This window comes from Carcharhinus amblyrhynchos, chromosome 4, assembly GCF_965287045.1.
Source record: "Carcharhinus amblyrhynchos chromosome 4, sCarAmb.v2.hapA, whole genome shotgun sequence".
Lineage (NCBI taxonomy): Eukaryota > Metazoa > Chordata > Chondrichthyes > Carcharhiniformes > Carcharhinidae > Carcharhinus > Carcharhinus amblyrhynchos.
The window spans coordinates 39,785,882-39,803,092 of NC_137327.1; the positions used below are offsets into that span (position 1 = coordinate 39,785,882).

Below are 17,211 nucleotides of genomic sequence, written 5' to 3' on the forward strand. Positions count from 1 at the left end.
TGATATATTGCGTAGCAAGAAGCAACAGGAGCAAACCTGTGAGGGATCATGTATGGCTGCATGTCCTAATATTCATGCGGAGGTTGTGTGCACCATCATTAGAGTGAGATATGATTGAAGTCATGGTTGGTGGTGACACTGAAAGCATTGGAAATGCTCATCTTCCTTGCATTCTTTTCTCTGTTTTCTCACAGGTTCAGCTGCAGGTGGTATAAACATGTATCTCCCATTCCACACTCCCCTCACTACAATCCTATCATCTGCCTTCTACCAGCATCCAGCCGTGCTGCAGTCATTGAGGTAGAACTGAATGGAAACATTAGGGTTGGAAAACATGCACAGAAGATACTCACTAAGGCAGGGCTTTCCAAACTTTTACAGTCACAGAACCCTTTTCACCTTCCTAGAGTTATAAGGGAACCCTGAAAAACATTCTTATTATTGAAGAATTAAACCACAAAATGTAATTGCACAATAGGTACAAATTTAAAAACATACCTGAAAGATGTTTCTATGCCTTATGTGTATACATTCATTATAATAAAGTTCTGTTATTCAACAAATATTTCTAAGCCTTACTTTCTTTTGTTATTTTTAATGGGGAGCTCCCACTCACCCACCCTCGCCCTCATCCACCCTCAGTCTCACCTATTCACCCTCCTTTCAGGCCTCTCCCCAGCCCCTCAGCTCTTCTCAGATATCTCTTGCTCTGACTCCACTAAGGCCCCCGTGGCCCCAGTCCCTCTTGGGACCCGGGGTCAACCAAGCCATGGATTCCCAGCAGAGGCTTGGGAACCCTGCGCTAAGGGAATGTACAAGGGTGATTAGTTGGCTTTTGTGTGGAAAACTGAATAGTTTGATTTTCTAAAGTTGATTTGATATGTTTGTTTTGTGGTGGATGTTACTTCAGCATTGTGATCCAGAGGATGCTGTGACAATCAGTGACAGGTGAAATTTGTGATAAGGACTATTGATGAATGGGGAATTGGGGTTACTTGCATAAGTACCACTGTTAGATGACTTGATCCTGGACAACCCAGCCACAAAGTGATATGTTGGTTTACTCCTCCCTTCCTCCTCCTCCGCGTGAGTTACTTAACATAGAAACTAAAAGCAGGTCTAGGCCATTCGGCCTCCAAGCCTGCACCGCCATTCAGTTTAATCATGGTTGATCATCGAATTCAATATCCTGATCTCCCCTTCCCACCATATTCCTTGATCCCTTTAGCCCCAAAAGTTACATCTAACTTCTTATTGAAATCAGACAACATTTTGGCCTTAGCTACATTCTGTGGTAGTGAATTCCACATATTCATCACCCTTTGGGTGAATAAATTTCTCCTCACCTGAGTTCTAAGAGGGTTTACTCTTTATCCTCAAACTGTGACCCAACAGTTCTGGATTCCACCACCATTGGGAACATTCTTTCTGAATCTACCCCGTCTAACCCTGTTAGTATTTTGTAAGTTGCTATGAGATCTCCCTCACTCGTATAAACTCCAATGAATATAGTACTGTATATTTGATAGTGAGTGTTGTGCCCTCATGTTGGCGAGGTTGTGCAGGATGCAGGAAATCACAAAGAATCATGTCAAATGCTATGATGAATACTGCAGAGCGATCTTTTCGGCGGGAGAAGCATTGCTTAAGCACTTCAGTTGTCTACTCAATGGCACTTTTGTGTGACACTGTGGCTATGTGTAGACAAGCCAGATGTGCATGGGTTGTGCAGCAGAGTACTCTGAGTTAGCCTGTGGATAGCACTTGATATCGAGCAGCCATCTCCCAGTTTTGTCATGGTGGCTCAAATGCAGATGGTACAGATATCACAACTGCTACCAGAATACCAGGCATTGACTTATAGCACATCAGCTATACATTGAGAAAGTGGAATTCCTCCATTGTGATATATTTCTGAATGCAGCACCAAATGATGCTTGTACACTCAGTGGCACCTTGCACCTTTTAAGAACCTGCAATCTTGGTGAAGTTAGGTGTTTGTTCTGCCTGCTTCTCTCTGGCAAGAGAGAATGAAATGTATGCAACTATCTTTGCATACATGCCTTCTTATGCAAGAGTGCTTGATGAATTAGGGCGTATTGCAAATATGAACTATCCAGTTTGGAAGGAGCCAGAAGCATGATAATTCATGGGCCTGGTCACCTTTACAGTTATTAGCAATGCTGTCCTCATCCTGTCCTGAGGTTGAAGTTCAGGCTGCACAAGATGGCAAATTTCAGTGAGCATCTCTTGGTGAAGCAGAGATGTCAAACACTGTTTCCGCTGAGGTTGAGGTTGGAAAATATATTCCCTGAATACCCTGGAGAGATTTACTGAGAACGTATCTCCCTCTGGTCTTCCTTGCCTTTTGAAAAGCTTGCCTCTTTGTTGCTGCTGATCATTCTCCCTATCATGCTGCTGCAGGGCAAGAGAATAGCAACTACAACACCCATGATTGGGAGCAAGTGTACTGAGCAGAATATTTGAAGTCATAACCTTCACCACATGTCACACCACTTCCTCTGGACTTCTGCAAAATTTGAAGAGAGTTCAAATCACCAAACACCTCAACTAACTTAGCTACAGCTAGTGGACATCAGTCAGCAACTAATCTGAAAGCAGTTCATGATATAATAAGCAGTGCTGGTAGTGGAGAGGGAGGATTGGGTCCTTCCCACTGATAATCATACGTTTAGCTGCAGGAGGATAAAAGAGGTTGTTAATGGGAGAGTTGAAGTCAAAAATGGCACTGCTGATGCTAAATCACCATTACACATTGATGTCACAATTTACCACATGCATTGTGTGCCCCTGCTAATGTCCTTACCAAAATGCCATGTGGTGCAGTAACAGAAATGGTCATGCGCTGTGGGTACCATTTTGGACCTGAAACAGTATTCGTAGCATGGAAAATATGGGCACTATACTAACATACTCTATTTTAAAGTAAAGTTTATTTATTAGTCACCAGTGAGGCTTACATTAACACTGCAATGAAGTTACTGTGAAATTCCCCAAGCTACCACAGTCAAGCTTATTTTAGTACATAAGCATTTGTTTTACGTGTGTAAGCTTTTAAAATTTTTTTGCCTAACTGCGTGCACAGAATTTAAAAGAGCTGAATTGTGCAGGCACTTCCAAACTGTTCTGTGGCGAAGCAACTTGGAGAGAACATTGCACCACACAACAGAATTCTGCACTCAATGATACAAAGTTTTGGGCCAGTATAGTGCATACCTGCACTTCTCCTGTTAATGGCAGTGTTCACTTCTATCTGTGCGCTATCTGGGACTGGAGAGTTCATCGTAATGCTTGTTTGGTGATTTCAGGAAATAGAGGAAAGAAATTTTCATCAGCCTGTAAACATTTGTGCCGTTCAAGTCTTCTGCTAACAGAAGGGTGAGATAAGACAGGCAATCAGGCTGCCCAAACTGTTTGTTTGTTCTCCTGACCTGTAGTCTCAAACATACTGCTAGTTGCAGTCAGAGCGACGCAAGTTTAAAAATGTGAAAGCTTCACTCAGCAGCAGATGAACGAGGGGCCTCCAGACAATTATCTGTCATTAACCTTCATTAAACTAATAAAGAAACAGAGACAGACAATCTTAGAGGGAAAATTGTTGGTGTGGTTTAAAATAGCAAGCACCAGTCATAGTTGTTGAGTCAGTTGTCCTTAGGTGAGATTTGCAATTGAGATGTGAGAAATGATTTTGTTTTTTTGTAGCTATCTATCCTGATAAAATCTTTGTCCAGGGTTTCCGAATTACCTGAACTTTTTGACCCTCAACTTTGCTGTGTTGGCCAACCTGCTGCCGTTTATTTAAAACTGAAAAGGTTCACCCTAAGTGCACTATGTAAATTGATTTACTAGAAATAAATACATTATCCATTTTGATCATCATTAACTTCATTTGCTTTATTGATCTGTCTATAGTAGAAGGGAGTAATAAAGATGATATTGATTTTTTTGTTCCTTGTTTTACTCGCCAGTGGGCAATTTTATTAATTTTAAGTTTTATTGCCAGCTCTTTTTAATTTTTTTAGACAAAGCTTTTGCTATGTGAAATCAATGAAGCAGAATGGTCTTCAGAAAGAAAGCATCAAGTTGTAAGCTGTCTTTTGCCATTTCTTGAGGAGCGCCAGGAGCTGAGAAAGAGCTGGATGACAAGGTAAGGCCTTTGTTTAGAGTCATCAGATATTTATAGTAACCACTGCTTCTAGAAGTTTATATTTGTCTAATGGCATCAATTTCTTAATGAAAATAATCATTAAGGACAATAAATGCTGAAGTTAGTTGACAACATTATTGACTTTGTTTGTGAGGGTTTGTTAGTGTATGGGGATTAAAGAAACTGGCTACAGATGTTGCTGACCCTTACTTACATTGGACATTTTAATCAAAGGCAGAAACCACTGCTGAAAAAATTACGTCCAGCCATCAACAAAATGCTTTGTTGCCTTGTGAAAGCTTAGCAGCAGCAGACAATATACCGGTTGTTAAAGCTAAAGTTGAAGGAAAATGTCTGGAGTATGGTTTTACTAATTGTCTTGAAACTTTGCTGGAAAGTGTGCCCTGGAGGCTGATACACCTATGACCCCTTTTTGTTTGATGTTTTCCTACGCAGTGACCCATCTTGAACATGTGATGCATGAGAGTAGCACCAACAGATTGTTAACATACACCTAAGTATACCTCATCAAAGCCTTAGGTTGACTGTTAGTTATGATACTAAGGCAACCCCTTTCATCTGAAGTAAGCACCGACAATGCTAGCTATCAACCGCCCAATGTTGAAAGCAATAAAACATTTGCTGTGATACTTCCATGCTGCTACAGCAGAGCTCAGGCTATTATGTATATTGTCATTACATGGAAAACTATGTGCCAAAGCAGGAAATAATTAGCACTTGTGTTTTTCTAAAAAATCAGGTCAGTTGTATTACACCAATTTACTTTCACTGGTGAAGGGAATCAGCTGGATTTGATAAGGATAGCCCTCAACCTCTCACTTCCTGAATGTGTTGAAGTGACTACATCACATGGGGTAAAGGCAGCAGTTTGTTTGCCAGAACATTGCTTCTGATTGGCAATCTGTTATAGCTGTTCAAGAGGTGCTCAGGCCATTTGAGCTGAACATTCTTGACCTTTTTAGAGAAAAGGTCATTACTTGGTCAATAAAATGAGAGGTGTTACGGATGGCAAGCAAACATTAAAACTGCCAGCTGTGAGATTTTAGAACACATTTGTCTGTCTGTTTCTGTGTCCGAACTGCTGTAGACTGGTAAGGTCAAAATACAATAATGAAAATTATTTGCAGATTACACTGAGGCTTTACCACATTAACGCAATAAACATGCTGAATGCTTATTGAGGCAGGATGCATTGGGCTTGATAAATGGACTGTAAAGTTGCCCATCTGGCTTCTAGGCTGCCTTTTTAGGGGAGGACAGATTCAGAAAAAAAAGGCATGGTGGATGTAGATCTACTGACCCATAATGAATCAAAAGTATAGATTAAGAAGAAAAAGTGTGAGGAAAAGGGGCCAGTCTAGTAGAGGATGAATATATGATGAATGAGAGAGGGAGGTTCACATTGTGATGAATAGGAGGAGATTGATTGTAGGAAGGCAGACCATGCTCAAATTGAGAGCATAGTGTTAAAATGCTGAGAATGAAGCTCGACTCAAAATGAAGATGTTGGATTTTTAGTTGTGCTTGATGTTCAGCTGCCCGCGAAGCTCTGTGACCTGAGTGCATTTCAAGTTATACTGGATGCCTTTTGTTTGCCATGACCCTTTGAGCTTCCCTACCTCTGTCCTTCACCTGTGTCACTTTTGTCTGCTAGTTTTGAAACAAATCTGGGCTGTGCTGAATAGCTGTGAGCCCTCTTACAAACAATAGAAACACTGTTTGATTAAATGCTACATTTTAACAGCCACCAGTTGTTGTTTGATTCCTCCAGAACATATTCCTCCTGCTGTCTCCCCCTTTTGAAACCTTATGCCTCCTCCTTTTCAAGGATAACTAGGATACGTTTTTCTTTTCTTCATTATTCACCGTGATGGGTGTGTTTGTGAAGGACAATGCAGAGATTTTTGAAAACTAAGCTGTAAGATTATTTTGGAAACCACAGGAGAAAACAAAAACCTGGATAAATCGTCAGCCTGCAGAAAATGATGAAGTAAAGGCCTGGGATTCAGAAAGCTGGGACTTTATAGTAAAGAATTAGGAGTGTTAGTGTAGAGGTGAAAAGAGCCTCTGTCTGCTTTGCTAAAATTAATTGTGCAGAGAAGCCTAATGAAAGCAGCTTAGAAAAAGAACAGTTGTTCCTCGTTCATTACTAATGAGATTTTTCATTAAGTTAAATTGCTATTGGCTCGTTGAAAGGCAGAGTGAGGCTCTAAACCCTGAATGGACAAGTCTAGCTGGCTTACAAAGCACCTAAGGAGCCACATACAGGTATTTGGAAATAACGGCGGGCTTGTCGACAGATGTTCAGGAGATCGTGTTGGTTAGACTCATATTTCTCTTCCAAGCAACATATACTATGTACGTCAGTCCAGGTGCAAGGTGGCCTTGCCAATAAAATGTCTCCTCCCAGCTCAGAAGCTCATCCCCCACATCAGGGTGCGGGGGGCTGTAATTAACACTCAGAAGGTTCAAGCTTTACTGGAGTGACGTGTGCTGTAATGATGGTGTTAGCTTCCTTAATTTCCCAGTTTCATCATCAATTATACCATGTGTTTCAGCCAGTTGGTGCTACCCTCCCATTGTTAATTATAACCTACAAGACTGTTACAGTTAATTTTATGGCAAGCATATTGTCTCTTCAAGGCTCCCGAGCAGCTCATAAATTATCTTGAAGGTGAAATGTAACTTGGGGAAATAGTTATGAAAATTCCATCCATCTCGCTTAGGAGGCGCAGCTGCTACTGTCAGCTGCATTGCCACTGCATTGTGAAGGAATTATGGTGGGTCAGGCCTAGGAGGCTGGGCCCAGGCTGTCACCACAGAGGAAGCCTGTCCTGGCCCTGTCAGACAAGCACCTTCTGCCTATCCCCTGTGGCCTCTCCTTTCAAGCAGTAAAAGGCAGCCTGTGCAGGTGTATAGTCCCAGAGCTGTCTGTGTTCGTTATTTAACAGGAACCTTCTTTAGGTAGGCAGGTATACAAAGACCTTCTTCACTGCTGTCATGATGAGGAGTGGCATTACAACCAGTTGAGGTACATAACTTGTTTAACAGCATTATGTTCCCTCCCCACCCCCAAAAAAATCGAAACAGCTAAAGGATTCTGGTTGAAACTTTAACAGTAAAATTATGTGGACAAATTTGAGTGTTTTTCTGCTAAATAATTTACAAATCATATTTATTTCTTATTTATATTTCAGTTTTTGTCTCTCCTCTTACTGGATTGTGATTTTATAGGTGTGATACAATTGGGTACATGGACACTTTGGGTTCTGACCAGACAGCACCTTATTTACATTACTTGACTTTTGCTTGGCTGAAAAATTAATTGACCTCTTCAGGGAAGAACTTGTGAATGCCAGGACACACATCATACAGAAATATCTCAGCAGTCAGAAACATAGATGTTTAGAAAGTAAGAAGGAATAAGCCCCTACTCTCAGAATGTTTAAGTTGAATATGGCAGATTTTCAAAGTGCCCATCAGATCCTATGGATATCTTGCAAAACAGGTTTAATGCAGCGCAAGATTCATATATTGTACATGACCAAACTGCAGCAATCTGAAACTGTAGCCTCCAGGGATAACATAATTTCATTCCTGAGAGAAATCGGTGACTGACTCCAGATTTACATTGCCAATTTAGTATTGTTGTGAAGCAGACATTAAACTGGCTGAGTAAACGTGTCTCCCTGTCAACTCTCACAGGTAGCCATTTTTCACATGCATGTCCAGACTGTTGATGGGTTATTCAAATGTGAGGAGGCATCACAAGCAGAGCTCCATTCCGTCCTCCCTTCACCCAGTAGCCACGTCCATGTGCTTTCAATAGGGGGGGTGCTGTCAAGAGAGATGCCAGTAATGATTGGGATCTCTGACCATTTGGTTAATCCTGAAGCCAATTGTAATATGTTTGATACCATTCCAACCAAGATTGATTTAATTTAAACTATTCCTGGTCTTTAAAGCTCATGTCAAGCTAATTTTTGTTAAGTTTGTAATAATAAACCATTACAAAAAGCTCGGCATTGTGAACAGTACCCTATCATGGACTGATGGGATACTGGTTCGAATACTAACTTGAGTTAAGATGCATAAGCATCAACTGAATATTGTACTATAGATTACAGAAGCATGGCTCATCTGGGAAGATTGGAAAGAATTCAATAAATAAAAGTTTGTAAGACATTGAAAAGAATACAGAAATCAGGAGAAGTGGAAAATAAGTTTGGAATTAATGAAGTTGAATTGATATCCAACGTGAAATAGTTCAGCTTGGGTTAACGAATGGGTCGAAAAGACTTCTCTATTCAGCAAACTAATTTAATGAGTAACTGAATCATAAAAACTAAGAAGGCCTCAATTGTGACCCTAGGTCTGTGCTGATCATTATGGTAGTAGGGGCACTACAATTGGTTTCATTGCTGCTGGGGTGAGGGAGTGGAGAAAATCAACTACATCAGGTCAAAGTGGACCTAAGAATGACAAGGGAGGGTGGGATTGGGTACTGGCAACAGTCATTGTTGAGTATTGTCACACAAATAATATCAGAACTCGAGAGGTGCAATGGAGTGCAAGTTATATTCTATACAAGAATCACAGAATCTATAGAATCCCTAGAGTGCAGAAGGAGGCCATTCAGCCCATCAAGTCTGCACCAACTCTCTGACAGAGTGTTTTTACTTAGGCCATCTCCTCCACCTGATCCCCGTAACCACGCACATTTGCATTGGTTAACCCAACTAACCTACACATCTTGAGATACTAAGGGCAATTTAGCATGGCCAATCCACCTAATCTGCACATCTTTGGACTGTGGGAGAAAACTGGAGTACACAGAGGAAACCCACGTGTACGCAGGGAGAATGTGCAAATTCCACTCCACACGGACAGTCACCCAAGACTGAAATTGAACCCGGGTCCCTGGTGCTGTGAGACAGCAGGCTAAGCACTGTGCCATCATGTCGCTGGAGTTATAAAGTACTGGAAGGATGAGAAAAGCATGATAATTTACAGACATGCACAGAAAATGTAATTGGAGTGACTTCTGTCAAGCCTATAAAAATTGGTTATTCCTGATGGAAGTGAGGCAACAGAATCTAAATTGAGTGTGGTTGACCCAATGTATTCAGAAGTCCACTTGGGAGCTGGGATCTAAGAACAGTAAAACTTTTTGCACCTAGTGACTGTATGATTAAATATGATTAACAATCAGTGCCAATACAAACATGGAGGAAATAAATGCACGTGAGGTATAGGGAGCCCCAGGAGTGGATTGAGAGCGTGGCCAAGGATTCCATTGGTTCTATCAGAGATTATTAAACTCGGCTGAGAGAGATGATAGTTTCACCATTGGAAGAATCAAAAATAGTTGCTAGGTCATCATTTTCATTACAATTGGCATTATAATACTAACTTAAAGATTCTTTCTATAAAATATGTTTAAAAGTTAACTCAAGTAAATGTAAAAGAATCTCGGAAGCATTGCTGAAAATATCTCAGTTGAGGAAAAATGTAACTTTTAAAACTATTCTATGTTGAAGTTACAAGATTGTTATATTTTATGGAAAATGAATTTAACCCAGTGGACCAAAATGAATACTTTGGGCATCTAAAATAGGAATAATGAAGAAAATGAAATTTAAAAATACAAGGGAAAAGGGAGAGGTCAAACTTCTGGGACAGCACATTAATTCTTTAAAGTAAGTTTTAAAAAATACTACAATTGGAAGAGACCCTACAGCAATGTGTCCCCCAACTTTCTTTATAGCGCATGGCTGATTTATTTAAGTGCATACACCTCTTAAATTATTTTGTGCAATCGTGCATGCATGGGACCTTGAAGGACCTGACTTACGCTTGGTCTATGTGAAAACTTTCAAATTGTTGCGGGATTGTGTGTTCACACACCTTAAAGGGAAATGTTAGCTTAAAGAAACGTAGAAGAAAAAAATTACTAATTTTCCTCCACTGCCTATAAAAGGGCAGTATAATCCATAAAGCAGAATATTAAAACAGCATTACTGTTTTTTGATAGTAAAAGAATAGTTAGAAGTTAAATTAGAATCCTAAATTTTGAATACAGTGAAGTTTGGCAAAATAAAACAATAGAATTGTATATATTTTCAAGAAACCTTTACTTTATAGGATAATACTGATTTGCCTTTCAGTTTTTATAATGCATCCATTTTCATTGAGAATTTTGAAGTCAGTGTAATGAAAGCACTTGATAATTAAGAAGTCTTGTAGTGAAAAAATCTGGTCAGAGAACATATTTTCCTTGGATGCTGATGGAGATTGGGCAAAAATTATGGAGCACTGACCAGCATCATGAAGGTGTCATGGAGGACTGATGAAATTCCATAAGAATAGAAGTAAGTAGACATCTATGCTTTAAAAAGATGACATGCATATGGTCATTGTTCATAATTTTCTGTAATTGGAAAATTGTACACAGCATGTGGCCAAATTTCTATTTTACCTGATGGCATGCAAGGACTCATAAAATGATACCCCCCAGATGATATGATTTCAAACCTGACTGTTAGTAGCAGATAAAATAATAGAAGAGCAGTCCACTGGGCTCGATTGAAAAATGATGCATGGCAATAATTTAATAAAGAAATAAGCAACATGGTGAACAATCCTGCCTGGCAAAATGGATAAAATAATGTGACTTCTTGTAATGCCGTTTATTTGGCTAGTTATAATGCCATTTGGCAAGTACCACAAAGCCTTCTAATTAAGCTAAAAACCACAGGAATCCAAAATAGTAAAAGTTGTCTACAAAAATGGAAGTGTTCCAGAGAGGCACAGTGGGGGACTGGTTGGAGTTTCCCAAAAATCCACACTTGGAAACCATGTTGGAGTTTCACGCACTTAAATGTCCTGGATGCTACCAACTTGTTTGAAATATTTGCTGGCAATATTAACAGTGAGGAGGCAACTGAGAAAGGCTACAGTTAATGGCTTGCAAAAAAATTTAGTTGAATTATGCAGGTAAGCAGGGAAATAAAAATAAAATTTGATGTTGCCGAACAGTAGTTTAAAGTTTTTAAAAAATGTACATGTATTTAGGCAAAAGAATTGACATAGGAGCCTGAGAGAGGGTCTTTGAAATAATGGGTTGCTCACCAATTTCAATTGGAGGAGTAATTAAAAACAAACGAAAAGCTGGATACATTACTGTGGTAATGGAATGCAGAAGTTATTCTCATTCATGCTATAAAGACCAGATTACATTTAGTTTATTGTGTTTCATTTCAAACACTACACTGCAAATAAATCCACAGCATTGAAAAAGGTGTGGAAATAAGTAACAAGATTCAGTGTTTAAAGGGAATAAGTTAGGATGAAATCCTGGAGAAGCTCAAACTCGACATTTTAGAACAGAAATGGCTAAGAGTGATCCTCATTAAGAATGATAAAGTATCAAATCATATAGATAAACTACGTAAGGTATTGAAACAAGCCAAGTGAAAGTAGAACAATGAAACGTAAATTGCAATGAGTAACCAGTAAACTTAAAACCAATATTAGAAGTAACTTGTTTGCTTGGAAAGTTACAGGTTTAAAACAAAACCACCAGAGAGGATGAGAGAGACAAAGACATTAGAAACATTTAAAAGGCACTTAGATGTTAAGGAAGAAGAACTGCAGTATTAGTGGGACAATGATGGGTCAAATTGCCTTCTCACCGCTCACCTTCTTATTTTTTAATGATATATATTTACTCAAGTAATTAATTTCCCAGGTGGATACACACTTGGGGGATTGAGTAGAAGTGAGGGGAGATAATTTTACAAATCTTTGTTGCTGATGGAAAGTTTTGCTTGCCTGCTGAACAAGTTGGAACCATTTGAACATGGGCACCATTTTCCATAAATAATTGGGAAATTGAATGAAACACAAGTGGCCAATTTTCTAGTATACCTGATCGGAGGGAGAGAAATGCAAGGACTCAAGTGATACCTCCCAAGATGATGTGAGGATAAAAGAGAGAACATATCCTGTCATGCCAATTTTGTCCAAGCGCTAGCACCATAAAAAGCATGACGCCACCCTGCCCCCTCAGCCAAGTTTTAGTCAAAGGTACCTGGAAGGAAAATTAATTTGGGGAAAAAAATGTTTGAAACCGCAAAACATGTTTAATTCACGTTGCTACAAGGATTAATGGAAAGGAGCAGTCTGACTGGCTGAAAGATCAAACATTAATGTGTGTAAAAACCCATTTTCTTAAACTGGGTGTCATGGATCAAAAGCGGCACTGTATGTGAGTTCTTAACAAACTCTCTCATTGCTGCACTGAAAGAACAAATTTGAAAATTGTCATGTATACTAATGGTTGTAATGAGTGCCCCAGGGGATTCTATCTGGAATGGGGAACCTGGCGCTGATTAATACACTAACCTGCACCTCTTCCTTTAATCATCTCTCTATGCCCTGTTCCAGCACAAAAAACATGTTGAAACTAGATTTGGTTGTTAAACCAGGCAAATTAAATTCTTATACTTCTTTATAAACTCTTTATATTTCTTTGCAAATCCAAAAAACTAAAAAATCAGAAGAACACCTTTTGTTGGGGATGGTGGGGGGAGTAGAGGATTTGATATGCTTTGGGTTTTCCCCAGATTGATTGGAAGCCTAGTTTTTTTCTGTCTGTTAACTTGATAGAACAGCATTAATGCTGTCTTGTTTACTAAAAAGGGTAAGTCATTTCCAGGAGGTTCTGATGTTTCCTGCAGCCGATCTTTCTCAATGCTCATCTAAGCATGGTGGGCTGTGCAAATCACATTATAATCTGATAAATGTGCAAGTGTAACTTCTCTCCTTCCAGTATCATCACTAGAATATCCTATTCCTATTCAGTTGTAACTAGGCTATACTCTTTTACTCAAGTTTCTATTTGACTGAGGCAATAGCTGTTTTTTTTAATGTAATATGTGTATTTGGAAAAGGTGAAAACAGTCAGGTTTTCTAGAACATTGGAAAGAAAGAACTACTAACATGCAGAGTACACCTATTTTAAAATACTTAATGAGCCGAATTCTCCCAAAAGATGACCAAGTGCCATCTCCGAGAGAAAAGCAGTGAGAATTCCACTGGGTGGATCCAGATCACAAGCTATCCACACTTAGTCATTTTTTTGGAGCTGGGGAAATTTCCACACAATTCCCCCAAACTTAGTCACTTTTTGCAGCTTGGGGAGATTTCAGCCAGTAAAGGGATGTGCAGGATGGAAAGACGCCAGCAATACTGGCTCCTCAGAGATCAAGAGGCTGTTTTTAAAGAATATCCTGATCTCAAAGTAAAGCTGAAGTCTCCCCACCACCCATGGACATTGTGACCCCCACCCATCATTCCTACCCCTCCCCCTCCACCTCCACCCCCCTCCCTCCACCCCCCTCCCTGGTCAGCAAACATGGGGAACACAGCTAACCCTTTACCCAGAGAGGTTACCTCCTGCTCACGCACTCCCCCACCATCATTAAATGCTTTGATCGCTCAGGCATGAATGTGTCCCCCTGTCCCCGGAACTAATTTATCCTCATTGACATTGGGGCAGAGGGCTCCCAATCCTTGGGCCTTTGTTGGTGTGACTTTTCAAAGGTCTCAAATGTACCTATTTTTCTTGTTCTTCCTCATTTGGTACCACTGTCACAGTTGGATCATAATATTGCAGGCTATCCATCCACATCCACATTCAAGTTTGAGTACATGCTGATACTCCCATGCAAGACTGCAGAATTCACATGGGTAAATCCAGATTCAGTTCTATTGAATCAGATGGAAGTTGAAGATTCAGTGACACTGATAAAAGAAGAGTTAGAGATTCCCCTACTCGTGGTCAGGCTAACACTCTGAGCTAAAATCATCTAAAAACTGATTGGCTGGCTGTTTTTCATCTCAATGCTTGTTTGAGGGATGTGGATAGAAGTCTTCAAAAAGCAGTATATTTTAAAGCAAACTTTGATATGCGTGGCATTAATTAAACATGATTGTTACTTACTATATTTGATTATTCTACTAAATACAATTTTGATTAGGTTGTAATGAATTTTAAATAGTTCCAATGTATGTGCATAAAGACCAGCAGTTAATACTGCAAAACATGTTTTAAATCTTTGCTGACATAAATTGCTACTTTTACATTATAAAGAATCCAAAATTGAGGAACCAAAGCCAAACACTGGATCCCAATGAGCCACATGTTCATTAATAAGAACATAAGGCACATTTTCTTGTCAGTTAAACACTATAGTGAAAGCTGATCTACTGCATCACTGGAAGTGCATGACTTGTAATTTTGAAATGCCTATTTTGTTCTTTTTTTGGGCAATTGCACAGTCTATATCAGATATAGGTACGAGGAAGGAGCCAAAGAATCAGTATAGTAAATAACAGAGGCCAGGTTGGATTTCAACATATATATAATTAACAGTGATGAAAAGAAAGCTGCTGGCTTCAGTTCAATCCTGTACTGGTCAGAAACAATGAGGAGACCTTTAACTTCAAATTCTGTCATTAAGAAATCTGTCTCCTCTTTAGGCTGAGGCAGACTGGCATTTCTGACAGAACGCGTAAACAGATGCAAGCATTGTTACTAATGACAGGTGATTATAAGTGGCATGGGTGCCAGGGTAATTAAACCATTCCTTGACAGCAACATTTGGTGCTGTGGTATTCCTGCATTAGAATAATTGTTGCAGCACATTTTCACCTGCTAGGCCACAGCTTCGAACATCATTAATTTTGTACTGGAACATGGTGCCTGGAGAAATGGACTCAGGCTCATTTTCTGCAACACTATATGCTGGGTGTCCAGAGTTCTTCAGAGTCTTGCAGCAGCAGCAGTTCTGTCAGTGTTATATGACGAGAAGCATTTTGCAGTAATGACAGACAATGGCTATGACTGACAGAATCTCTGAGTGAATTGAGCAGGTCCAATTATGAGGGAAAGAAGGTTACCTGGAATAAAACCAAATGGTCCAATTGTGCTTGGTTCTGACCCTTTGACTTCAAATCATACCAAAGCAAAGCAAGCAGGTGATACCTTTACTGTCTATAAGTCATGCTGATTAAACTGTTTAGGTTTTCGTGTTTGAAAAATCCGACTGCGGCATGTTTCTAAAGTGAAACACGATAGTAAAACAAAGCCAGTGGCACAACTCATTTTCTTCTCTCTTACAGCCAGAAAGTGGAGCATTGTCATTTTGCCTAGGAATTTATCTGGGACATAGTTTCCAGAAATCAATACAAAATAAATGATTGTTCCCTGAAGTGCCCCCTCCCTCCTGCTGTGACGGTTATATTGCTGCTATTCACCTGTAGCCAACCTGACGCCAGTATAAATGGGAGAGTTTACTGTCGAGAGTATCTTCTTTTTCTGTTGCTATTCAGTATCAAGTGCACTGGTTTTGAGCCTGATGCCTGAAGCTTCAGATAAAGTTATACCAAGGAACTTAATTAAACTGTCTCTGTCTGCTCTCACTTGACTGCCTTTATGATATCATTTAACTAACAGACATTCCTAAATACTGAAGCTAGTAGCAGCATGTCTCTGACAGGAAAGGTAAAATGAATAAAATAGTCAATGTGTGTTAGCACCTTTTCAAACATGTTAGAAAAATACACTAGCACTTTTAGCTTTGTAATTTTTGGCATACTGATTATTTTGTAGGTGTAATAGAGATGAGAGGAAAATTCCCCATGAAGAGGAAAATTCTCCATAAAAGAAGCATGTGGTATATCCATTATATAAGTCATCCATATTATGAAGATGTAAATAAAATTATCTCATCAATCACTGCAAAAAATTTGTGATCTGTCAAAGAGACTTACTTAGAATATTCAAAGATCTATTTCTCTATTCTCACAATCTGACATCGTCAGTTCATACTCAAAACATTTTGCCATGGAAAATGTTAGATCTTCTCAAGGGCAGTGTGGTGATGGGATGTGCTGTTGTATCAGTGTACTGCATCACAAAGTGTTACAATGTGTGATCCTCAGTGGGATATGCTTGTGATTTCAGCTATGCTAGAGGGAGGACTCAAAATTGAGACTGGACACTTCCCTGTAGGTAGCAGCTGTCTGCTTACCAACTCAGTCAGGACATGATACATGTGCAGAGAACCCTAAAAAGTTAACTTCTTGGTCCTCTCTTTTTACTGTTCTTCAAAATAGCTTCTGTCATTACATGCTGGGAATTTTTCTTCTATTCTTTTGATCTGAATGAATTACATTAAAAAGTGGCCCACTAAACCAATCCGGTTGATTACCGTTAGACAACAACATACATGTACCATTCAATGGGGAAGTCCAAAAGTTATGGTCAATGATTTTATGCTTCCCATTGGCTGAGCTGTTGAACTCCCCTGAATGCAATCATATAGTAATTACTGAACTGATGAGAACTGAACTTGTCAGTTTGCACTCTTTAGTCTTGCTTTAAAAACTGCAGAATAAATTATGTGCCGAATGAGGTTTTTTTTTACTTTCTAGTTTGTTGTCTGTGACAACAATTCAGTGTGATTGGCTGCTTATCCTGTTTGATGACATTGCCTTTGCTGGATTTTGTTTTGGTACAAGATTCAGTTGATGTTTAGAAAGGGCAAATCCATATGACAAATATCACGAGATGTTTGTGAATAGCATTCTTTGAGGTCAATAATGAACACCATTGCTTGGCTGCTAATTGAGATCTAGGGTTAGTTTATCGTACCCTGTCAAATTGAGATGATGATGTGGAGATGCCGGCGTTGGACTGGGGTAAACACAGTAAGAAGTCTCATAACACCAGGTTAAAGTCCAACCATTTATTTGATAGTAAACTCACAAGCTTTTGGGGTTTGCCCCTTCGTCAGGTGAATGGAGAGTTCTGGCCTCAGACAGGGCATATAACAACTCTGTCTGAGGCCAGAACTCTCCATTCACGTGACGAAGGGGCAAACCCTGAAAGCTTGTGAGTTGACTATCAAATAAATGGTTGGACTTTAACCTGGTGTTGTGAGACTTCAACTTGA

At 39.5% G+C, this 17,211-nt stretch overlaps 1 protein-coding gene across 4 annotated transcripts in view; it reads left to right on the forward strand.

Annotated features, from left to right (window-relative positions):
• fto (FTO alpha-ketoglutarate dependent dioxygenase) overlaps positions 1–17,211 on the forward strand; it is a 391,304-nt gene that overhangs the window by 163,380 nt on the left and 210,713 nt on the right. For all 4 annotated transcript variants that reach the window (XM_080187014.1, XM_080187015.1, XM_080187016.1 and 1 more), the window contains one exon: positions 4,044–4,168. In XM_080187014.1, the coding sequence (XP_080043140.1) occupies positions 4,044–4,168 (125 nt within the window). The remainder of the gene's footprint in view (positions 1–4,043; positions 4,169–17,211) is intronic.